Source organism: Diuraphis noxia, unplaced genomic scaffold (genome assembly GCF_037042655.1).
Source record: "Diuraphis noxia isolate RWA-SAM2 unplaced genomic scaffold, SU_Dnox_SAM2 contig0001, whole genome shotgun sequence".
Taxonomy (NCBI): domain Eukaryota; kingdom Metazoa; phylum Arthropoda; class Insecta; order Hemiptera; family Aphididae; genus Diuraphis; species Diuraphis noxia.
Genome location: NW_028301711.1, coordinates 10,508,124 through 10,535,681, shown reverse-complemented (window position 1 = coordinate 10,535,681; position 27,558 = coordinate 10,508,124). Strand labels below are relative to the sequence as shown.

The following is a 27,558-nucleotide window of genomic DNA, read 5'->3' as shown; positions in this document are numbered from 1 at the left end:
TGGAAATAGGCAGTTTAATTTTAGCGATCAACCGCTTTTAACCGCTGGAAAATTGAACAGCAGCGATCGAAGGCGGTCGAACGCGATTTTTTGTCGTGCGGTTTTTCCCGTGTGAATACATCCATACTAACATATTTGTTTAATTTTAGGCGATTAACCGCCGCGATTTTTAACCGCGACCGCCCGCGATTAAATCGCTCCGTGTGAAACCAGCTTTAGAATTTGTTAAATGTTTATCATTTAAGTTTTTACCTAAAGCATAATATTTTTAAATATTTTTTGTAAAATTTGACGTACTATATCATTTAGCGTATTAACATTTTTTCCCGGTACACAATTTTTTAATAATTTATACCATATATTGTACAATTTTACGTACTATAATATTATTTAGCGTATTGGAATTTTTTTCCCGGTACACAATTTTTTAATCATTTATACCATATATTATTTATTTAGAACATAATATTATAAAAACCACATATATTTTAATTTATATATTTTTTTCCGGTACTCAACTTACCTACAACCTTTTTTTATCCGGGACTCAACTTACCTACTACCTTTTTTTTTCCGGGACCCAATTTACCGAGATAAGGTCATATGGGACCCAATTTACCAATCCCGAAATTTACTATATAGTATTCGAACTATTTTTTTTATGATAGTCTTTAATTGTTGATAATTTGTATAATACCACTTTTTTAGAATATAAATAGTACCTATAAATGAATAAATATATATCTGCTATCAATAATTTGTCCAGTTTTAACTTTTCTTTTCATTTTGTAAAGATTGCCTGTATACAATTAATTCCTTAATAATTATATCCACTAGTTAAATATACAAAATTAATTTTAAAAAAAACTCATAATCTTTGTTTGATAAAATCATTACCTCTGCAATACAATTATTTTTAATTACCTAGTTATACAGTTACATAACAGTTTAAAAATATGTAATAATGGTTTTTTAAATTAAAAATAAAGATATTTTTATTTAATTTTATGAAAATAACAAAAATTGAACACTTATTAATGCTATAATAACTCATTGTATTGCTTGTCATAAACTTTCAATAACTATTGTTTTAATGTTTTTTAAGAGTTTCAGGAACAATTTAACCATGTAATAACTTGTGCTACAGATGAAGATGAAGCACACGTTTGTTTAGAACAAAAATATGATAGACAGAATTAGGGATTGGAACATTTTGATAATCCATTTCAAGCTAATACTATACATGGGCTAATACTATATATTGCGAAAGCGAATCCCTAATTGAAGAAGGAAATGACATTAACCCTTTCTTCTGTCGTTCATTGGTTCCTATCATAATTAAAACTTTTAAGCTTCTTCCATTAAGGTCGGGAGTAATGATTCCTATATTTGGATACGGCAAAGAAATGGCATTGTCTGCAGTGGTCGAGTCTAGTTTTAAAAAATTAAAGTGTGTGACGTTCAAAAATATCCCTTAACCGACCAGCGTTGAAACTTTCATCGAAAATTATATATTATCTTTAAAAGGGTTGGTAAAAGGGTTAATATTATGTACCTCAATGTAGATACTTGTCGATTTTATTGAATATGTTTTTAAAAGTATTAGAATTATTTTGTATAAAAGTGCTTAGTTGTTATATTATAATGTATAAAACTTTCTAAGAACTATAAAATTGTATATTACTTTTATTTCTGGAAAAAGACATAGTTATTTTATAGAAATTAAACCTGCTGTATTAAATACTAAATATTACAATATTAGTAGAATATACTAACAATTTTTCCATTATTTTACAGATCTTCTAGCAATTGATATTGTTGCTGACCAATGTGTCAAAGATAAAATGCCTGTACATGCTATATCTTTGTGTTCAAATAATTATGAAAACGACTCCGAAGAGAGTCTAGTGGATTTTTCGTGCCTAGGAGAACCTACTAAAAATTTAGACGAAGAAGTTTTAGCTTGTGAAAGTTGGAATAGGAAATCAAAAAGGCAAAGAAATAATAAATCGTATCTTCTACCAAATCTTCACCTTAGACATTTTGATTTGATGCGTTCAAGAAATATTAAATCTTTGCCATTACTGAAAAAGATGATTTTGACAAGTATGGTATCAGAAGAAAAGTGCATCAATTTTGGCACGATCGTGATACGCCTACGTTAGACAAGATTCTTGTGTCCGTAAATGAAGATAATGGTCTACCAAATTTTTCTCGAACATCATTATTCAGATTGTTGAAATCTATGGATTTCGTATATATGAAGCGAGGTCGTAATAGTGGTTTGATTGAAAAATCTGAAATTATAATTTGGCGGAGAAGATATTTAAAAGATATTAAAAGATACAGATAAGAAGGAAGGCCAATTTACTATATAGATGAAACGTGGGTAAACGCCGGAGATGTTAATAGTAAAGTATGGGTCGACAAAACTGTAACGTCAGCTCGAGTGGCATCTTCCGAGGGACTTTCGACTGGAGCAATAAACCCTACTGGCAAGGGGAAACGTTTAATTGTTAGCCACATCGGTTCCGAAGATGGATTTGTTCCCGGAGGTCTTTTGTGCTTTGAGTCAAAGAAAAACACCCAAGACTATCACGATGAGATGAACGGGGATTTCGTGATTGGTTGGAAGGTGTTTTACCGAAACTCAAAGACAACGCTGTCATCGTAATGGACGCTCCTTATTATTCGGTGAAAATTGAAAAATGCCCAACTACGAATTGGAGAAAAGCTGACATAATTGCATGGCTCCAGAGCAAAGGAGAGCAAGTCGACAACACAATGCTTGTCGTAGAATTGTTGGACCAAGTTAAAAAATTGAAACCATTATATAACAATTATGTCATCGATGAAATGGTAAAAGCTAACAATAAAATTGTCCTTAGACTTCCTCCGTATCACTGTGAGCTTAATGCAATTGAACTCGCATGGGCTATAATTAAGAAACATGTCAAAGATAACAACAAAACTTTTAAATTACAAGATATAAAACACTTATTAATTGAAGGAGTGAATAAAGTTAGCCCTGATATGTGGAAAAATTTTGTCGGTCATGTGATAAAGGAGGAAGAAAAAGCATGGAGTTTGGATAATGTGGTCGAAGATCTCATGTCAGCAGAAAATCAGCCTTGTGTTCTTACTATTGGCCAAAGCGACACGGATGATGACTCGGACGACGATGATGAAGACTTCAGATATCTATCAGATACAGACTAAATTGTATTAATTAATTATTATACATTATTTTTATTTGAATTGTTGTATATAATAGATTGTGTTGTGTATATATGTATATAAAATTTGTACATATTATGTTGTTCCACTTTGTACAAAATAAAGATGTACAGTACAACCGCACAGTATTTGCGCGTTGAGCGACTAATGACTATGCCACTATGCTGCCAACAGTGTATTGTTTTATTGTCGTATGCGCGCTGCGCGCGTAAACTTTGAAAGTGGGGTTTCGGTTTGTCACTAGGCCGGCCTCGGCCGTCGTCGTCGACGCTTGGAGGGAGAAATTGTGGTCTGGCGTCGCTGAAGCCGTCATTTGTGATGCGCGAAAAGTGATTATTCTCTCGTGGAATGGACTGTAGTATAAATTAATATTATCTTATTCTAGCATTGTGCTTCAAGTTATAACACATTTTAGTTTAATTCTATGATCAGTAAGTTGTTCGTAGCATCGCATTCGTGACTCGTGTATCGTGTGTGTGAATTGTATGAATAAAGTGCGCATATAGAATTATTTTCTAATACAATCGTATCAACATGAGCAAAAGAGCCAAAACATATCACTTTAACGAAAAGTGGGAAACAGACTACTTCTTTACTATGGTGAATGGTAATTAATGTTTATGTTTAATTTGCAATACTTCTGTTGCAATGCCAAAGAAAGGAAATTTAGAGATGTATTTCAACACAATGCCTGGCAAGTACGAAAATGATTATCCGCTTAATTCCAACGAGAGAAAGCAAAAATTGCAAGAACTGAAATGTAGCCTAATTGCTCAGCGTAACATATTTTTAAAACCACAAAATCAATCAAGATCTGCAACTGTTATAGTTGTTCTGTCTCATATTATTATGACAACTATACTTAAGTGTATATTTTAAACACAAGAACACAAATCTGCTTTTTAAATCATTTTATATTTTACAATACAGTATAAACGTGCCATTAACACATTGTAATGAAAACATGGAATCTTATATAATATTACAAAACTGACTGACTACCAGTTCAAGATAAAAACTATTATCACTGAATATGCAGTGATACCATAACATCCTCCTTATTTATATTTAAAGTAAATATTAATTTGTAACAATATTATAACTATGCTTATAACAATTAATAATGTTATACTAAATAATTTTTTTTTTTATATATATGAACATAACTTTTACATACTCACAAAATTATAAAAAATCTTTTTTTTTTTTAACAATATGGAAAAGAATTACATAACTAATTAAACATATTACAAAAAATATATATTTTTTTCTTTTAAAACAATGAGTACCTACATAAATTAATAGGTAGTTCCCAATAAGATTGAACTTATTTGCAATACCAAGTATAAAAAACTATCAATTCATAATAATACTTAATATCCAAATCTTTTTGGTATCTTAATTGTTCTGCCAGATCTCCTCACCATATCACCATTAATATCTTTATTTATCACACCTCCACTTTGTACTTTATCACTCATATCCTCTTCCTCGTCTAATTCCAAGCTTAGCGTTTTCTTTTTTCTCATAAATATTATATTTCTTCTTAATTCCTTTCCACTATTATCTTTCACTAGATAACATCTAGGTAAATCTAATTTCTTTATTACTCTTGCTTCACTCCAAGTTTTATTAAATTTATTCTGTAACCATACTTGTTCTCCCTCCTTATATTCAGTTTCCTCTACCGTCCCTTTAATATCAAAATACATCTTTTGTGTTACTTGGTTTTTAACCATTTTTTGTTTAATCAACTTAGTATTATCATCCATCCTAATTTTTATGGGTAGTTTAGTTTTTAAAATTCTATTTTGTAGTAGATTTGCAGGTGATTTACCAATATTCATTAAAGGAGTATTTCTATAACTTAATAAGTAATTCTCAAATTCATCATTTGTATCATTACACTTCTTCAACATTTTTTTTATAATGCCTACATATTTTTCCACTAACCCATTACTCACAGGGTAGTTTGGACTACTATTATTTATTTGTATTCCCCATTCTTTTGCAAGCGCCCTAAACTGTATACTACTAAACGGCATATTATCCGCAACAAACACACTAGGAATACCAAATCTAGCAAACACTTTTACACTTTTTGCTTATTTCTTGTGCTGTTTTCCATTTCAACTTACATACTTCAACCCATTTTGAATAATAATCTACAATGATTAGATAATCCTTTCCACCATAACTAACTATATCTGCTCCAACTTTGTCAAATGGTACATCAGGTATTTCATGGTTTAGTAATTCATTTCTTTTATTACTTCTGGTATACTTATTACAAATTTCACATGCCAGAACTAGTTAGTAATATCTGATATTATACCTGGTCAATACTATGCTGCTTTGCTAATTATTTTGTCTTGCATACTCCTTGATGACTGTTGTGTAACTGTTTCAACATGCCATATCTTAAAATTGTTGGTATTATTACTCTATTATCAAAATATACTAACTCGTCTTCTACTGTTAAATCTGATCTTATTTTATAAAAATGATTAATTTCACTCTCTTCTTTCAATTTCTTTGGCCATCCATTTAAATAATATTCTTTTACTCTACTTAATATTTTATCTCTATTTGTTTCTAATTTTAGTTCAATAATTTTATCTATGCTATATCTTATTTCTGTGACTCCTACTGTATGAATGAGATCTCTTAATGACGCATCCTCATTTTCTTCTTTATAAATTATATTTCTTGTTAATAAATCAGCTATATACATATATTTACCAGGTAAGTATTCTAATGTAAATCTGTAATTCATTAACTTTAATTTTAACCTCTTCAGTCTATTATTCTATTTTTATAAAAAATTCTAAAAAATATATATTAAATAAAAAAATGTATATTTGATAAAAAATGTATTTAATATACAATCCATATTTTATAAAAAAAAAATGAATTGAATAAATAATCAATATTTGATAAGAAATCAAAAAAATGTTGTAAAAACACTGTAATCATAAAAAATTAAACTAAATAAAAATAAATATATATTTAGTAAAAAATTTAAAAAATATTTTACAAAATTTATTTTTATAAATATAGTTTTTTATAATTTTTTTTATTTAATGTATATTTTTTAGAATTTCTTATAAAAATAGAATATTTTTTATTCATCTTTAGCCTTCAATATATACCTTATAAAAAATTAACTGATTCAAAAATCAATTGTAACAACTCGCACGAGGCCATACCCAGATTTGGCGTGGAGTGTACATTGACTAGGCTGGTAAAGGTCGCCAACCCACAGCCGAGATTCGAAAATCGGAGCATGCGGGATTTTCTTTATATAAATAAATAAACAAATTGGAAAAGGGAAAAAAAATTAAAACATCGTTATGGGGGTTGGTTTTTTAATGTATACCAGAAAATAAAAATTTAATTTATGACCAAGAAAAGCCATACGGCATAAAAACTTGGCCGCAATTGAAAGACACCGAACAAACAAACATAACGGATAAATATAAATCATAATCTAATAATATGGAATGGACGATATGCCAATTCCAAACACGGCTCCGAATATTGGTTATACCAGTGTATGTATAAATAAATAATAATGGTATATGAATATAGTATATATATATACACGAACGATCATATTTTATAATACTAACTAACACCAAAATGTCAGAACCTATATTAACAATTAATAATATTAATTCACCGGCCAAGGTGTGGCTGTATGTGGGTTGTACATACTACGTACAACGTTAACAAAATCATATGACCATCTTTCTTTGCTGTTGGACCGTTGAGCATCGTCCCGAAGACGCCCCCGGCGATTTTATTCTTCGCTACTCGACCATGATGTTGTCCGTTGAAGCGAAGAAAAAGTAATGAACAAGAGATTGCCGTGGCTGGGCGTGTTGTTCACCGAACAGCATTATATAATTTATCGTTGCATAATTTAGTTAGAAATATGTTTGGCCGGTGTACTTTACACTTTTATATTATTATAGGCCGTTAATGAGGTCGAGGTGTTATTATTATATAGTGTCGGCCGGTCATCCGAACCACGGGTACTAGGCATACGTGATGATGATGTGTGTGTGTGTGTGTGTGTGTGTGAACTCGGTGTCGCCTATGAGCGGTGGCAGAGGGGACCGTGGGACGGAGAGCGCTATCGCATAATGGTTTATAATATTATTAATATTAATTAAAATTTCGATCGTTACACAATATTTGATAAAAAATAAAAAATTTTGTAAAAAACACTGTTATGACATGTTGGTAGGTTTTTTAAACGGGTTCAATAAAAATGTAATGCTAGGTATGAAGCAGTACAAAATATATGGTCCAACAAGTTCATTTGAACATTGTTGGTTTCTGAAAATATTATTAATAAAATTTGTATTTGGTTTTTTTTTTATTCAATTCAATTAGTAAGTGTGTAGTTGACACTTCTAAATGTTCAATATTTATAATTAAATAATGTTATATTACTGAATAATATGCATTGTAAATTTACTTGTTACCAACTTTACCATTGATTATTATATTATTATGCATAATCAATCATATTACTTATTGTTATTTAAAGTATTATTTATGTATTATAAATGTATAACTAAATTATGTATATTGATAATAATAATGTGATATAACTTAGATAACATAATCTCTTATTAGTAAATTAATTTTATTTATTTATTACTATTGTAATATTATATTTTTATATTTTTATAAATTATAAATAATAATAAAAAAAAACTATCGATGGGTAAAAATATCGATATCGATATGTAAAAATATCGACAAACAGTAATTATCGATGGTAACGCTGTCTTAGTAGTGTCGTACAACCGTCGGGAGCGCTCGAATACGGTTCATTTTTATAACATAGGAGTTGCATATTTACATATATAATAAAGAATGAAAAGGCCCATAGTCATATTAACAAATGCACCGCGCATTCCACCCCGCCCGCCTATGTATACTTCAGTCATCATAGTGTGAGAGAGACAGCAATACATCTTGGAAAAATCATGGAATAACATATTACGCAAATTTATATTCTATGAACCCTATCATATATATTATCTTTACTATTATAATTACGGTGTTATTTGATTTAACTGATGTTTGATTTTCATATTTCAATTTCATTGTGTATTTACAATTTACTGCATTTTTTTGTTAACTGTTGAAGTAATATTTCGTTAGTGTATTTAATAATACATACATTTTTTAATTAAAAACCGTAGTTGCAACCGTAATATGGTTAACAGTTGTTGCATAAAGACTTACCCAAATATTGCTGGTCAAGGGTTAAAACTACACAGGTAAAAACCAATAAGTAATTTTTTTTTAAATTATATGTCTTAGAATATTATTATTTATTGATGGCTAGAATCCCTAAAGATCTTGAACTTCAATCAAAATTGTTAAAGTTTATTCAGTCAATTGACCAATTTTTTGAATTGAAGCCTTCACATGTAGTTTGCGAAAGTCACTTTTGTGAAAATGATTATTCAATACCAATTACTAGTACGAATAATCAAAAAAAAAAAAAAACTAAAGAAGGATGCAGTCTCTAGTATTATTAGCATAATGTGTATAAGTAAGATCAAATATAGAATTATAATAATTTTTTATAATTATATTATAAACTAATACAATCACTATTAATATAGGTTCTCGGCGCTCATTAAGTTTTGAAAGTACTATCGATAAAATACATGATAAAATGGAAGAAGAAGTGGTGACATTACCTTCCGAAATGTTAGTTGACGAAATTAGTTTGGACGCAGTGTGTGATAATGAATTGGATGAAGAAGTGGTGCCATTACCTTCAGAAATATTAGTTGAAGAAATTAGTTTGGACACATTGAGTAAAAATGAATTGGTTGATGAAAAATTACTAACTACGCCTCCTTCAAGATTTACCCATTTTTCTAAAAGGTATTTTTACTATACAGTTATATAAAACCTAAGGTCCATATTTTTAACTATCTATAGATAGTTAAAAAATATTAAAAATTATTCTTATACAATATAGGAAACGAAAAGTGTATGTTGGAGACTTTGAATCCCCTAGTAATATAGAAACTCCCAACAGCCGCTTAAAGTATTGGCATGCTTCACAATCTGTTATTTTAGAGCAAAAAAAGAAATCAATGACCAAAAAATTGACCAATGATAATAAAACCTCCGGGACAAAATAAAAAATTTATCCAGCCTTGTTGAACACTTGAAGAAAAAAAACTTATTTCAGAATACTGTAAAGGTAAACAACAACAGTTGTTTAACTTATACTTTGTTAAACAGTATTTCTTAGCAAAGCGATGAATGTATTGGTTTTACAATAATGTATATTGTTATTTTTAGTTTTTTTTTTTTTATGAATGCATTGGTTTTACAATGATATAAATATACATAAAATGTAATTTTTTAGTTGGCAATGATTTATGTTGTTGATCATTTTTATAGGAAAGTATACCACATCTTCAAACTGAAATCATTATGAAACAGTTAAATATGTCAACAGGAAATAGTATATCACCAGAATTAAGGACATTTGGGTTAACTTTACACTTTTATTCTTCAGCTGCATACAGCTATGCTAGAGAGATTTTTAATAAAACTTTACCTCATCCAGTACTATCAGAAAATGGTATTCAACTATTGATGGAACACCTGGGTTTAGTGTTGAATGTTTGAATGATGTAAAACTTAAGGTTGAAGAAATGGGGAAAAAAAATAAAAAACTTTTTTGTGGTTTGATTATGGATGAAATGTCTATTAGGGAAGATATTCATTATAATGATGACCGCCTTCAAGGGTACATTAATTTTGGATAAGACAAAGTAGATTCTGATAGCTTGCAATTGGCTAGAGAAGCCTTAGTATTTTTATTAGTGGCATTGAATTCCAAATGGAAAATTCCAGTAGGGTACTTCCTAATGAATGGCACAACTGCAGCAGAAAAATCAAATTTAGGCACTACATGTCTTCAAAATTTGAACGACACTGGTGTTATTGTTAAATCGTTCACATTTGATGGGGCTGCTTCAAATATGTCTATGGTAGAAATATTAGGTGCCAATTTACCAACCAAACCTTCATTTAAACATCCAAATACCCAAGAAGACGTACACATATTTTTAAATGCTGCTCATATGTTAAAATTAGTTACAAACACCCTTGGTGATTGGGGAACACTATACGACCAAAATGGGAAATCAATCGAATGGGATTATTTCAAAAAATTAGTAGATTTGCAAGAAAAGGGTGGATTACATTTGGCAACTAAACTTAGACGTCGACATATTTGGTACTTTAAAGAAAAAATTAAGGTTAGTTTAGCAGCACAAACATTCAGTGCCAGTGTTGCAGATGCTTTAACTTTGTGTAAAAATCAGAGATTTGAAGGTTTTCAAAATAGTGATAGTGATTCAACAATAGAATTTTGTAAGAAAATTAATGATATTTTTGATTTTCTGAATTCACGTAATTTTTTGAGCAGTTACAATTTTAACGACCATTGTATGCAAATCTTGAAGGCCAAACACATAAACTTGTTAAAGATTCAATTTTGTATTTAGAAAGCTTAAAAGGGCAAAATAATATACCAATTTTAGAATCTCAAAGAAAAACCGACTTAATTGGATGAATTACATGTTAAATTAGTGTAAAACAATTATTTTTAGATGTAGTTAAGTCTGGACAGATTTCGTTTTAACTTAAAAATTATCTGAGGATCATATTGAAATGCTCTTCTCTGCAATAAGATCTAGAGGAGGGTTTAATAATAATCCTTCGGCTGCGCAGATTGAAGCCGTATACAAAAGGTTACTTATACACACAAATTTGACTGTCTCAAATTGAGCAAATTGTTCACCACAGGACGCAACTAACATTTTAAGTGTCACTAGTACAAAAAAAAAAAAAACCAAACGAATTTTTTTTAGAAATTTTATGTGTAGAAGAAATGCCAAACATAATAGGTGATGAAAATTTACAAGAAATACCTCAATATAAATGCTTTGATATTGAGTATATTTCCGGTTTTATAGTGAAAAAAATATCATGTGTATTAAAATGTAATGTATGTGCAGCAGAATTAATAGATACAAATAGCAGACACAAATTAATTTATATCAAAAATCGTGGTGGATTAACTAAGCCATCAATTGACGTTGTTACTTTATGTAAAATAGCAGAAAAAAATTTTATTTTATGGATAATGCAGGCTATTAAAAATCAAAAAAATAATAATGTTATTCAATATTTAATCATAAAATGTATGTCTAGTATAAATATTAAACTATACTTTGTAAATTTAAACAAACACATTTATTCCCAATCGCCAATTAATAACAATTTATTACTAATAATTCAATTAATATTAAAATATTATAATAGGTACGATAAGATTGCATCACTATAACAAAGAATTGGTTGGATCAAAAATGAGGATTCAATCAAAATTAACAAAAATCATAACTTTCAAAAATCAATAAGGAACTTTCAACATATTTCTGTAATTTGTAATTTGTATTTTGTAATTTTGTAAATCATAATTAATTTATTAATGTAATAGCTAATAAATATAATAAATAAAATAAATGTAAAATGTTAATAAAAAGTGATAAGACTAGTAATCATATTAAATAACATTTGGAAAAATAAAATTGTTTCGTTTCTTTTTCCATGTAATTCCAACTTATATTTCTATCTCTTTTGCTTGATGTTCTAGATTATTATTATTATTATTTAGACTTCTCTCTCTATGCGCGGTCCATAGTTAACATGTCTGTGGAGAGGCCATAATCCCTTATCATATGTTCTCAAACAATTTATTAAAGTAGCTGCTTCTTTTCAAAAAGTTTTAAGTCCCCTGGTAAGCGAATTATACTTGTAGTGGGGGCAAAACCAGTATTTTACCCATGTAATCCTGCACCAATATACCGTCTGGACAACTCGACCTCACCACCATTTTATGCATATTGTAAGTATCCAAAATACATTTCCCAAAAAGGGGACATCCTAACGAAGCCAGGGAAGTACTTGGCTAAGTCGTAGTACAATATTTCGATTTTTAACGAATTATAAACCGATTCGTTTCTACCGGAGTAGTGCAAGTTACAAAGATATTTAATTGCATTCATAGTCATTTAAAAATTGTGGTTTTCTCCGTGTTCGTTGAGGTCTTGTTAGTCGTGTTTGTATATTAGTTATTTGTTCTTGGCTGCAGGAAGGACCATCCGTTGTTGTACTGTTGTCTGTCCCCTCCGTTTTACACCTTCTACTCCGGATTGGTCTACTTTCGTAAATCTGCTCTTGGCATCTCGAATCAATCGGGCTTCTGCTTATTTGCTCTTGGCTGCAGGAAGGTAAATCCGTCGTTGTACTATTGTCTACAGGGGGACATACTGCTTTACACCTTCTACTCCGGATTGGTCTACTTTCATAAATCTGCTCTTGGCATCTCGAATCAATCGGGCTTCTGCTTATTTGCTCTTGGCTGCAGGAAGGTAAATCAGTCGTTGTAGTATTGTCAACAGGGGGACATACTGCTTTACACCTTCTACTCCGGATTGGTCTACTTTCATAAATCTGCTCTTGGCATCTCGAATCAATCTGTCTTCTGTTGTCTACATACTGCGAGCAAGCCGTTTTCTTAAAAAATAATGTATGTAAGCAACAATTTTCAATAAACATAGATAAATGTATACATACGGTATCCTCGTATGGTATCTCTTGGATAGAGCAGCTAGAATCGGTTAGTTGTTTGATACCGCATCTTCTGACCCTTCGGGGTGGTGAAAGCAACTGCATATCGTCAATATGTTCTCTTCGACGTTTGGGGGGTTCCGCATTTGACAATGGGTTTTCAGGAAAATTAAATTTTTCATATATATAGTCGATATCTCTCAATGTTGCTTTGTGAGGATCAAATACAGAGTTGCCTGTTCTTGTCTTCTACCCATGTCTTTGGATATCATATAGATATGATTCATCAGTTGTTAGCGTAAATTGTTTATCAAGCACAGTACCACCAAAAATCATCTATAAAAATAATAATACTGTAAAACATTTTGAATTTAAATTAAGGGCCGTAGATACCTACTTTGGTTAACGGTAATACTCTAGTGATCCATTTTGCAAGTAAATCCCCAACGTCCTGTGTTTTAGCATGTTTTCCAGTTAAGATATACATAATACATTTTACCGTATCTCTGATACCATTACAAGCGATCGTTTTTCTGAGTGTAAGCGAGTACCACATGAAATCATCAGCATCAACTTCCGTAATTTGTTTACCCAAAGTTTGGGCAACAAATTCGCGGAAAATAATTGCAATTAGACTTCGAAAATGTGTCATTTGTGTAGATAGTTTTGTAAGTTATAAAATTGAATTTAGAAAAAGAGAGAAATGTGTTTGTAAATAAACATGTTTCCAAACAACAAATTTTATTTCGACTTTTTGCACTACGATATTATTATTAACCAATTTTAACAATTTGAAAAATAAATGGTCCAAAAATAAATCAAATGTGGTGCTGAAATTATAATTAAGAAATTATTTTATTAAATAAAAAATAAATAATTATAAATATGTTACTTACAGTCCATAGAATAATTGAGGGTTTATTATTTTAATTGTTGGGGGAGGTTGTTTGGTTTCTATTGTTTTTTTGTGCCATATAGATTTGTTTCGATTTTCGTGTATTATATCTTCTAAGCCATATTTGATTGTATTATATAATTCTTTATCTGTATTATTGATACATATCGTACGAAATAAAATTACTAAAAATCCAAATTTGGTACTACCGCTTTCAAAAAGATATCTCTCGACTCTAAATGACTTACTCTATTCCCCCAAACAGTTTTAAGTCCTCTGGTAGGCGGATTATACTTGTAGTGGGGGCAAAACCAGTATTTTACCCATGTAATCCTGCACCAATATACCGTTTTCTGGACAACTCGACCTCACCACTACTTTATGCTAATTGTAAGTATCCAAAATGAATTTCCCAAAAAGGGGACATCCTAACGAAGCCAGGGATGTGGTTGGCTAAGTCGTAGTACAATATTTCGATTTTTAATGAATTATAAACAGAATAGTTTCTACCGGAGTAGTGCATATTGTGTCCGCCCGGCACTTATAATATGAAATAAAATTACTAAAAATTCAAATTTTGTACTACCGCTTTCAAAACGGTATCCCTCGACTCTAATTGACTTACTCTATACCCCCAAAAGGTTTTAAGTCCCCTGGTAAGCCAATCGGGCATATAGCGGCGGATATACGTGGTATTTTACCTATGTAATCCTGCACTTAGTTACCGTTTTCTGGACAACTCGACTCCACCACCCCTTTATTCAAATTGTAAGTATCCAAAATACATTTCCCAAAAAGGGGACATCCTAACGAAGCCAGGGATGTGCTTGGCTGAGTCGCAGTACAATATTTCGATTTTTAATGCATTATAAACCGAACGTGTCTACCGGAGTAGTCGATATTACGTCTTATTGATACATATCATACGAAATAAAATTAATATTAAATAGAATAATATTATATTTTACTATGGTAAATATTTGGTGGTCTTAATAATTGAATTTCGTGCATTTCTGGGTACATTTCAATCACGTTATCGACATTATGTACGTCTTTACGTCCTACCATCACCCGCCCTGTCATCCGCACGAGCATAATAATACCGCGGCCGGTGACTATTATTAGTAATCCTGATAGCCAACACGAAAAACCCATAGATGCAACTCCCCCTACCATCCGCTATGTCGACCGAGTCGCCGCCGTCAGCGTAGTTAAACGCAGTATTACTTTGTCAGAATTTATTTCTTTCTACACAGCTCTACTGTGAACACGTCTTTAAATGGCAAGTAAACCGAAGTTTAGAATATTGTCGGTGGCAGACGATATTGCGACAAATTCTACATTGGACAAACATTTAGGTATATTTTTTTTTCTTCCTATTAATTAGATATAATATATTTTGTTTGTTACATTAATTATAGTAGTAATATTATATATATATATATATATATATATAATATATTATTTAATTATAGTAATAATTAGTACCTAAATTATTGTGACTGATGATAGTAACTAATGTGTATTAATATATAATATATTAAGCAAGTAAACGATTTTTTTTTTGCAAGTTAAGTTATTTTAAAATAATACATTAATATAATAATAATGATAATTATATTATTATAATAAAATAATATTATATTATATGATATTTGTTTTTATATTAATATTTTTAATTTCTATAGGTTTTACAACACATAAGACCCATGCTGAAACATTCGATTTGACAACAAAAGCTGAACTAAAAATATTGCAGAAGCAGTTGAATATATATAACGAGTCCATATCAGACAAATTATATATTTACGAAAAGAACGATAGGTTTAAAACAGAAAACGATGTTAGAGTTGTAGCCAAAAATTTTTTAAAATCTGGAACGATCATTAAAACACTTTGTGGACAAACGTGCCCAATAAAATCAGAAGACATAATAGTATGTATTGCTTAATTAAAACTATAACAAATAATTTTTTTTTTTATATTTTGTTTTACAGGTTGGTGTTAATGACTTTTCAATTCTGAAAAGCAGCAAATCAAAAAAAGAATTGTTATTTTTGGGCCTTGCAGCTTATTTAAATCATTGTTGTTCGTACAATACCGACTGGGTCCCCGATAGCTTGTATCCTGGTATATGGTGCGCCAAAGCAATACGGGACATAAATCCCGGGGAAGAAATAACTGCATTCTATGGGGAAGATTATTTTGGTACAAACAATGAAGATTGCCATTGCCAGTGCTGCAATGAACATCGAGTAAATAATGGTATGCATACAAATTCATTTAAACCGATTGTAGTACAAAGTTTGAGCTGATTATGATTTATTTCCCTGTACTTTTCCTTAGGATAACCTCAGTAATCCTGACAGAAGGTGTATATTTCTAGAAATTTATAAATAATCATATATATTATATCATGTTAATATAGAATAAAATCATTATCGATCACAATATTGATATACATTTTCAAAAAATATATTTAACTGCATATAATTAATTTAATTATTTTTTATTTATTTTATTCGTAAATCAACCAGATACAGTGCAAAATGGGGTTAAAGAAACTATCGATTCGACTTCTGATAAATCGAAAGAATGTGTATCCAGCGGTGTAACAGATACAGGTATGCATACAAATTCATTTAAACCGATTGTAGTACAAAGTTTGAGCTGATTATGATTTATTTCCCTGTACTTTTCCTTAGGATAACCTCAGTAATCCTGACAGAAGGTGTATATTTCTAGAAATTTATAAATAATCATATATATTATATCATGTTAATATAGGAATAAATCATTATCGATCACAATGTTGATATACATCTTCGAAAAATATATTTAACTGTATATTACAACTAATTTTTATTTATTGTAGGTATAAATCAACCTGATAAAGTGCAAATGGAGTTAATCAGTTGCTGCATGTGCACTATGAAACTAAAAGTGGAAGATTTAGCCCACCATGTCAGAAGCATGCACTTAAACATTGAGGAGAAGCCTATTGGTGTAACATATGTATGCATACAAATTCATTTAAAATATTGTACTACAAAGTTTGAGTTGATTATGATTTATTTCCCTGTACTTTTCCAGGGTGTATGTTTCTGAACATATATAACAGAAATACAAGTCATCTTATATTTACGATTTTAATATAGGAAAAAATTATTATCTATTAGAATATTGGTCTACATCTATGACAAATATATTTAACTGCATATAATTAATTTAATTATTTTTTATTTATTTTAGTTGTAAATCAACCTGATACAGTGCAAATGGAGGTAAACGAAACTAGCGATTCTGATGAATCAGAAGAATTTGAAATACCTATGTAGTGTAACAGATACAGGTATGCATACACAATTGCTTACATTTGATTCTGAGCGAAGCGATGAATGTATTGAAATTTTATTTTACAATGATGTGTTTTTTTTTTATTTCCGTATAGGTAGACGATATGTTGTTGAAAAAGTGCTTCTATTTTCAACTTCAGTGGCTTTTCTGGTTGGAAAGTGAATCTAGTAAGTGCAATGAGGAGGTGAAATTTTGAATTTGCTAGTAGTTTTCAAAGGAACCGGAAAACTGAAAAAAATTAAGGAAAACGGAAATTTTCATGCAAAATCAATTTTTGAAATAATCGAATTTTGATAATGGTGTGACTAAAAAAATTACCATAGATTGGTAGTATACTGTCATTTCTTATACTTGATAACATTTTCAAAATATTTTAAATCTTTTTAAGTTATTTGTAGACATTTGAAATTTTCAATCTTTTTAGTTTTTTTTTTTTTATAAATAACAATAAAATTTTATTGGTTTGGTAAAAAAGCTTCAAAATTCAATATAAGGCTTCTATTTTCACAATGGTAGTTAAAAAATATAAAAATACATAGTCATAATTTTTTTTAATAAGCATTGAACTTCGAATTTTGACAAAATACAGAAGTCATGAAAATTTGCAATTTATTTTGAGTTAGAATTTCATAGTAAATTATCTTTTTAAATCTAATATTTAAAAATTCAATACAAGATTTTCCATGAGTTGGTCCACTTTTATCAAATAAAATATGCCTACCGGAAAGTTAAATTAAATTTTTATGAGCATTTGAATTACAACATTGGATATTCACTCAACTTTTCTGTTACCTACCGATATCCTTATTTTGTTGTTATTCAAAAACGAACAACTGTTATTTTGTAATTTATAGACATTTTAAATTTTTCGTATTTTTAGTTGTCTATTTTAAACATAGGATTCTTATAGTTATTTTAAATCTAGGGTCGGTTAGGTTAGGTATGACTCCGTTGTCAATTCTTGAAAAAATTAAAAAAAAAATTTAATTATTAGATTGGTGGCACTATTCTTTTTTTATTTCTGTTATCTATGAACGTTTGAACGTTGAGGTTTTTAGTGATTTTGCTTAGTAATAGTAAATTTGTTTATTTGTCGTCATTTGTCAATTTAAAATTAAAAACTGCGTTCTTTATGAAACACCCTTTATTAATTCTTTAAATATGAGAAATAAAGAGACCGCAACTCAACGAAAAAGACGCCTTGAAGGAGCTCGTGTGGAACTGGTAAAACTCTCTTGTTACACTAACTTAAAAATCTTATCAATCGATGTTACGGTAAACAAGCAGTAAAGGTTTGCTCCTTAACAGGCGTTGCTGCACGGTTGTTTGGAGGAAGAATCTTGCATAGTGCATTAAAGTTACCAGTTCAAAAAGATGGCAGAATTGTTGAAATGCCACTGCTAACGGGAAATTGGCTTAAAGTTATGAGACAACAATGGAAAGATACAGAGTTTTTTTTTATAGATGAAATTTATATCACTAAAAAGTAGAAAATAAAAAATTGAATTAAATAAAAATTTTTTAAAACATGCTTTTCTATTCGATATAAATATAAATATACCTATTTAATTCAATTCTACTTAATACATGAACTAAAAAGTTGAAAATAAACTTACTTTTAAAACAATTTCTTTATGAAACTTCAAGGTTATCAAGATATTACTACCTATTATATTAAATTAAATATTAAATATTACATGAGTCATAATAATTATTTATTTTATTTATATTACTATAATTATTTTTATGTTAGTAAAAGTTAAGCCATTACCTCAATGTTATTAGTAGTCTTTCACGTACACAAATACATCGGCGGAAATGTGTGTCTTGTTTTTCAATTTCTGGTCTCACTTTGTCCACAAGTAAGTTAAAACTTTCTTTCGACATTCGATAAAAAGATTGAAATTTAACGTCATCTTGTATTAATTCATTTGCGGCAACAAAAATACGACAATTAATATTATTCTGTAATTCTGTATGTATGGATGTACCCAATATCTCCTTTTCGTTTTTCGTTTCTTGTGGTTTTGATAATACCAGTATAATGCAATGGCATCGTCATCTTAAGAGGACGACATGTTTGCAACTGACCAATTTAAGTTGCTGAAACATTGTCTATAGTGTGCAGAACTAACGAAATCAAATCGTACGATTTTTTGCTAGGCAACTATTTTTTTTAGTCACGTCAACGTCGCGTCGCGTCGCGTTGCCTTAGTGGGAGGACGGCCTAAGATACACTTAGTCGTCTTGTTTACAATTCTATTAAATTGTTAAATACTTACAATGTAAATATTTCCGTATGAATACTATACACGACTTGACTCTTCAACGAATAGTTATGTAATGAAATATAGTAAAATATCTTGTTCTTTAAATATCAGTGCGAAATGATTTTATTTAAGCGAATTATTGACGCATGAGCTAATATCAAACTAGTGGTGGAAAAATGAACTACAGTGTTCATTAAAGTAAAATAAATAATTTAATTTTTATAAAATATTTGTGAACACTTTAATAACACTTCGGAACTATGTAAAAACACGAATTGACACTTGAACGTTAATACACGGACTGATTTCGTTTTAATTAATGCACTAATTTCTTGCTACTAATCACCAACAATATTTGGGCATGTCTCTACAGGTCCGTTGTCGTACAGACGGTTAATGAGGTAGAGGCGTGAGAAAGGGTGGCGGGGATGGATTGGAATGTTTAAAAATTTTTGATGTGACTATGTGATCGTTTTCGTATGTGTGAATTGAAAGGTCTAGGCGGCTTGCTTGTGTGCTATATGGAATACTGGAATCGTATGTATGTATTAGTGTCTGTATGTGTCACGAACGAACAAAGTACTGGTTAACTACCTATAATGTACTTAATGGAAAACTAATGTGTGCTTTGTGGTATCGTGTATATTTTAATACGTAAAATACCACAACGGATCAATATAATTGTATACCAGAATATTATATTTAAAAAAAATTTCATAAGGGGAAATAAAAGGGGAAGTAATGTATTTGATTAGGAAGGGGTAAAATATATGTTGGTGACGTGTAGGATCTGGCGGCGTGTGACGAATTTATGTGTGTTTCAGGTTGCCTATACTGAGTAATTCATACAAGTTTGGGAGGATCTTGTACTACGAATTGCCTATACAGAGGATCCTATGTTTTTACATGTAAAATTTAAGGGGGAGGATATCCAGAACTGTCCTTTTCATCCTACTATTGTCATATAAAGATGATAATTTATATTACGCTCAGGCACAACGCTATTTTTTTTTGTTTTTTAATTTCAACTACCAAGCATTATGCAGTTCCTAGATCGTTTATGTGGTCTACTACCACACTATTGTTTTTCTTTTTTGGTGTGGCATTTAACATGAGCATTCACGTGCTAGACCGTCATCACTGTTCTTTTTTTTCCACCGAACTTTTTTCACTTAAATTAAAAATAAAACCTTTTACTTAACATTAGACAGCGCTTGTGCTTACTTTCCTTTTCTCCCCTTTTACATCACTTGCACCAGTGTACACGAGGTGAGACCTCCCCATCCCGACTGAACACCATCATACCGACACGTCAAGCCAGATAGTATACCCGTCTGCGTCAACATTATGTAGGACCAGTGTCAATGCTAAGTACCTATCTAATTTATTTTGTAACTAAAGGTGGTATAATAGTAGTATATGTGGTAACTGATGTTAAGTAATGTAATTTATTGCTATCCTATTTAGGTATGTTTACTTTTCAGTAATTATTAATGAAAATAAAGGTATTCAAATAACTATAAGTTAACGATAAATAATATTCTTATATTTGTGTCAAATCACTTTTAAATAATAATATTAGTTCTTCAGTAGTAGATATCTAGGTTAGGTTAGGTAATACCGAAATAATGAATACGAAAATAAATTTTAATTACTAAGTAAATAATATATTTTTAATTTAAATTTTAAATTATAGTAAGTACTATTATGTTAGCTACATTTACCACTACATATAAAAAAAAAAATTTTTTTTAACATTATGAAGAATCCGCGGTGGCGACGCTAAATTTATATAGCTACATTACCACGAAGACGTGACTAAAAGTGGTCTAGAATAAAATGACATCCAGAAACATGCAGAAAATCAATAGCAATTTAATATCTGAGAAATCTTGCAATAGCGAAGCATTGCCGTGTCAGCTAGTTTTAGGTCATGGTCTATCTGGTCTGACTCGTAGTTTCATGTACTATGTACCATACTGGATATAAATCAAGATACAAGGTCTAGAAATCATTAATAGACAACTAATAATTAAAGTATCTATTTCATGTTTTTTTTTTTTTTTATGTCTTTAATTATTTTTATATTATATATTATTAATATTAATATTAAAATTACATAGTAAAATGTTTATTTAAACTATAGTTCCAAAATCTAATAAAACACTATGACGTGTACAATGCAAACAATATTAACTTATTTCACTTTGCCTTCGAAAATCGAGCATTACGTGTATACAATGCCTAACTTCTTACTTTGACCCTAACATAACGCTATAAATATTTATAATTCAAATACGTAAACCTAACGGAGACGGCCACATCTCATGAAAATTTAAGTTACAAACTACTTTTCTTTAAATTATCATTTTAATTTATGTTGTTAAAAAGTTACATACAATTTTAAAATAATATTGTACATTATAAAAACACTTTTCCCAAACGAATACCGCCTGTCAGGACTACTCCGGTTATGTACCCGAAAAACTGCACTGCGGACAAGGCCGATCCAGCGACTAACAAATACACTGGTCTTACAACGGTATTTACGTACAGCCACCATAACAATATAGCGGATGTGGCAGTGAGTGCCGAGCGGACAGAACGCCACTTGACGAAGGCCTTGAAGCTGCCAATCGTTGGTGGTGGACAGGCCACGACCTCCGGTTCTCTGATGACGGCATTCAGTACACATTCTGCCAACCGGGCGGTCACACAAACCATGGAGAAGAGAACGAATAACAACGATACGGCAGCCCAAGCGAACTTCATCAACTCGTCACATATCAGTCGAAGAACCGAGCGGAAATCGTCCAAAGGGCACATCGTGTACCACGCATCGTTTAACACCATCGAATCCATGAAGTTGCTGAATAATAATAAAATAGTGACTTGGAATTAACAAGAGTCAGCTTTTTTTAACATGAAATTGATTGACTTTCATGTCCGATAAACAATTGGTCTCCCATGGAAACGCAACATAAAAAAGGCTTTAAAAATAGTATAATAAATTTATGATAAAATAAAAATTTTTTTTTTCAAACATGCTTTTCTTAATACTACTTATTACATGAACGAAAAAGTTGAAAATAAACTTATTTTTAAAACAATTTCTTAATGAAATTTCAAGGTTATCAAAATATTACTAAAACTGTGTCTAAAATGTATTTGTTGCAAAATTTTTAAAACTTGCGAATAAAAAAAAACGAAAAGCATGGGACACTTATGATAACTCCTATGTAAATTCACTCTACAACTGAATCATTAGATAAACATTTTTGATAAATATTTTAAAGATTATTGATCATACTTCCAATTTTGTATTCTTGACTCATAGGTGCTCCATGCTTATCGTTTTTTTTTAATTCACAAGTTTTAAAAATTTTGCAACAAATCCATTTTAGACTCAGTTTTAGTAATATCTTGATGACCTTGAAGTTTCATTATGAAATTATTTTAAAAGTAATTTTTTTTTTCAACTTTTTCATTCATGTAATAAGTCCTATTAAGAAAAGCGTTTTAAAAAATTTATTTTTTTTATTTTCTACTTTTTAGTGATAACAATAAATTAGAAACAAAGGATTTTTTGAAAGCATAATTTTTATTATTTATTTTCTATAATATTCACCTAATAAATATACACAATACACAAACTTTAATAAATAAAAACACATTATCGGCCACCAACGACCAACAGTTCTTATGAGTGTGCAATAGTAAAAGTAAAACTAAGGCTCTATATATACGGGTATGCTCATCCGCCCTTTTCTATCCAATCCTATGTTATCATAATAATCGTAATCATAATATTGTATTGTTTATATTTTCTTTTAAAACTTAAATAATATGTTAAATTATAATTAAAATATTAAATTACAAGTTAAAGCATCAATTCAATTAATCGGACGTTACATTTTCGTTTACGTACTTTAATGTAATAAAGGAATGTTGATTTAACAGTGATTTATAAGTTTATTTCAGGCTAATAACCTTCGCTGTTGAAGTTTTTTCTTCTCAATAAAAAAAAAAAACAAATAATAAGTTTATTTATACTAAGCAAAATATTATTTACCATTTTGTTTGAGCTTATGTAAGTGAAGGAGTTAGGATAGAATTGGTTAGAAAATGGCGGACGAGCATACATGCATATTTAGAGCACTAGTAAAACGTAACCAACGATTCAGAGATGGCGTTGTGCGCCGTATCGCCGCCGTCAAGGCTGGCCGTAACCACGTCCATTGTCTCCCCGATGAGGTCCACCAGTGTTGCCATCTTGGTTATTTAATGACCAGATCTAGTTTTATTGTACACGGTAATGTCGGGTAGATATTTGATCTGGTTATTAGTTTTTTTTCTGGTTATTTTTAGTGATTCATTAGGTCTTTTTTGGTTAATTTTAAATTACCAAATTATATAGATTTTAATTTATTTTTTGGTATTTTTTCAATTTTATTTTTCATATTATCAATTTTTCACCAAGTTTCTTCATAATATTGACGTTAGTTTTTGTATTTTGATACGGTTATACCACAGAATAGATGTAATAGATTCTGTGGTTATACTGCCTGCCTGTTATCTATTCTGTATTTCTATCATCGGAACTCTTAGATCTAAGTCGGAACTCATGATTATTGATTACATTTACGAAATACGATTTACACATCAGTTATCAGTACATCACTAATTCACTAATCACTACTCACTAGACAGTAGACACTAATATTGTCTAACACAGTAATTATTCTATTCTGTGGTAACACTCTAACGTCTCTAACCGCAATTCAGTAAATGCACTGCATTGTGAGTTGTGTACTATGTCTATTATTCAAGTAAGTACTTAGTTATTACCAAGTCAACTTAAAGAATTAACAATTTATTAATGATTCTATTAATCTTTTAATAACTAGGTTAAGTACCTATAGAGTTACAGTGAACTTGGACCATGGGTAAACCACAGTATATCCAAAAGTTTCGAAAGGAGTGGCTCAAGGATAAAGCATTTGCGGATTGGTTAAAGGAAGTTCCAGAGGACGATTCAAAAGCATTCTGTAAGTCCTGTTTGTGTTCAATTCGTGCAAGACGTCCTGATCTTGTAACCCATGCTGCGACAAAAAAGCATAAGTCCTCTACAAATGCAATTCAAAACCATGCTAATAGAATAAAGGTTGTAACACCGTGTACTAAAACTGCACAAACTGAAGCTTCACTATCTCTTTTCATAAGTGCTCACTGTTCCGTTCTTTCTATTGATCATCTTGGAGAGCTATGTAAAGAAAAATTTCCTGGGTCCAAACAAGCTGAAAACTTATCTCTTCATCGAACAAAATGTACTTCTATAATAATTAATGTATTAAATCCTTTTTTCAAAACTGATTTAAAAGACGATATTGGTAATAATAAGTTTAGTCTATTGCTAGATGAATCAACAGATATTTCTGTAACCAAGTATTTAGGAATTGCCATAATATATTTCAGTACTCAAAAAAGCACTATTGTAACCACATTTTTCGAATTAGAAAAGTTAGTTGAATGCAATGCTCAAGCTATAGTAGAATCAGTTGAAAAGTCATTAGAGAAATATCAAATAGATATAAAAAATTTAATTGGCATAGGTACAGACAATGCCAGTGTTATGGTTGGTATTAACAACGGTGTGCATGCCTTATTAAAAAAATACAATCCAAACCTAATTTTGATTCGATGCGTATGTCACTCAATTCAATTAGCTACATCATTTGCATGCTCTCAAACTTTACCAAGGCATCTTGATTTTATGATAAGTGAGACTTATAATTGGTTTTCAAAATCATCTTTACGGCAACAATCATATTTAGACTTATTTAAAACAATGAATGATGGCCATGCACCTCTGAAGATTGTCAGAGCATGTAGTACTCGATGGTTGTCGATTGAATCTGCAGTTTCCCGAATAATTGATCAATGGCTAGAACTTAAATTACATTTTCAACTTGCTCGTTCAAATGAAAAATGCTTTACTGCTGAAGTTTTATACGATATGTATTGTAATGAACAAAATTTGGCTTTTCTTCTATTTTTGAGACCTGCTTTAGCTGATGTACAAAGAGTGAATAAATTGTTTGAAAGCAATAACGTCGACCAGACAAAGTTAGCAATTGATTTATCGACATTGGTAGTCTCATTGGGTAAATTAATTGTATTACCTTCATTTAATTTTGACCCAGTTACAAATGAGAATTTTATTCATCACTTACACCCTAAACCGTTTTTGGGTTATAGTTTTGAAAATAAAGTGACAGAACTAAAAAATAATGGCTCACTTAACGCTAATGGTGAAAAAGTATTAAGAGACAGATGTATTAAGTTTACTACTATTTTAATTCAACAACTACAACAAAGATTACCAGAGAATTTTAAAGTATTTGAAAAAATAAATATGTTATCACCTACTAATGTATTAAAACAAGTGAAAGATACAATTAGCCCATTATGCGAACTTCTAGGATATGAGAGCAAATTGATTGAAAAAATCGATTTTCAATGGCATAAAATCAATGTTTTACTGTGGAATGAAACAACCAATGTTGTACAATTTTGGGTTGAAGTCAAGAACTACACAGATGCCTGTGGTGAGAATCCCTTAAAAGAATTGTCTGAACTAGCACTAACGACTTTGTCATTACCTTTTTCAAATGCCGAAGTAGAGAGGGTGTTTAGCCAGATGAACTTAATAAAAAGCAAAACAAGAAATAGAATGGGAACTGAGCTATTGACATCTCTACTACAAATACGATCTGGTCTGAAAAGGCATGGTAAATGTTGCCATAATTTTATATTACCAAATAAAGTTATCAAAAATATTGGAACTAATTATATTTATTCAAAAAATGAATGTAATTTACCGAATGATATATTAGAAGAATATGATGATATTCTTTTTAATGCCTTATAAAAATGTATATTGTTTTTGTTATTATGTTTTAATCAAGTCTGATAATGTACCTACCTTAATATTGTTAGGTATTGTACCAAAATACCAAAGTATTCATTTGTTTTTATATTATATAATGAATTTTGTTTTTTATAATAGTACCCACCTAGTCTAAAAGTTTTCTTCATATTAGGTACTTCTTTTCATTTTTAGATGTACCTTAGTTTTTTTTTATCTGATGACTGATAATAAGTTATATTGGTTTTGTTTTATATAAAGTTTTAATCGAGTTTGTTTTAATGTACCTACCTTAATATTGTTAATTATATAGCGAATTGTGATAATCACTTGTAATTACTAGTTACTACGTAGATATTATACCAATTTATTCATTTGTTTTTATTTTATATAATGTATTTTGTTTTGTATAATAGTACCTACCTAGTCTAAATGATTTCTACATATTAGGTACTTATTTTAATTTTTAGATGCACTTAAAGGTTTTTTATCTGATGACTGATAATAAGTTATATTGGTTTTGTTTTATATAAAGTTTTAATCGAGTTTGTTTTAATGTACCTACCTTAATATTGTTAATTATATAGCGAATTGTGATAATCACTTGTAATTACTAGTTACTACGTAGATATTATACCAATTTATTCATTTGTTTTTATTTTATATAATGTATTTTGTTTTGTATAATAGTACCTACCTAGTCTAAATGATTTCTACATATTAGGTACTTATTTTAATTTTTAGATGCACTTAAAGGTTTTTTATCTAATGACTGATAATAAGTTATATTGGTTTTGTTTCATTATGTTTTAATCAAAAGATTGTTTGATGTACCTAACAATATTGTCATGTTATAACTGGAATAATATGTTGGGTATTAACTTTTTTTGTATAATATATTTATGATTTATTCACAATAAAAGTTTCATGGAATTATTAATTCATAATTTTTATTTATTTAAATGGTTGTTCTTCTATTATATTAATTATTTATCAGGAAAATGTCTAAAGTATATATTAAATAATTTTATATTTTTATGCAATTTGATGATTTCAGTTTGGTTTTTTTTTTGTTTAATTTTTTAGCGTCTGGTTATTTTCTGGTTATTCTGTTATCATCATTTGGTTTTATTTAGCGCTACATTTCTGGCAACACTGAGGTCCACACGGCATTGTCG

The 27,558-nt window shown here is 29.8% G+C and overlaps 2 protein-coding genes and 2 pseudogenes across 2 annotated transcripts; all 4 read left to right on the top strand.

Annotated features, from left to right (window-relative positions):
• The first annotated feature begins 1,376 nt into the window (after positions 1-1,376).
• LOC149059590 (uncharacterized) lies at positions 1,377-2,674 on the top strand (annotated as a pseudogene).
• LOC107170697 (uncharacterized) lies at positions 2,674-3,219 on the top strand. The gene has a single exon (XM_015520880.2). The coding sequence runs from the start codon at positions 2,674-2,676 to the stop codon at positions 3,217-3,219; it is 546 nt and encodes a 181-aa protein (XP_015376366.2).
• Positions 3,220-8,805: 5,586 nt separating this feature from the next.
• Positions 8,806-9,915, top strand: LOC149059589 (uncharacterized; annotated as a pseudogene).
• Positions 9,916-24,239: 14,324 nt separating this feature from the next.
• LOC149059588 (E3 SUMO-protein ligase KIAA1586-like) lies at positions 24,240-26,882 on the top strand. Its single transcript, XM_089225022.1, has 4 exons — positions 24,240-24,281; positions 24,360-25,943; positions 26,037-26,243; positions 26,851-26,882. The coding sequence occupies exons 2-4, from the start codon at positions 24,395-24,397 to the stop codon at positions 26,880-26,882; spliced, it is 1,788 nt and encodes a 595-aa protein (XP_089081148.1). The 5' UTR covers positions 24,240-24,281; positions 24,360-24,394.
• Positions 26,883-27,558: the final 676 nt, after the last annotated feature.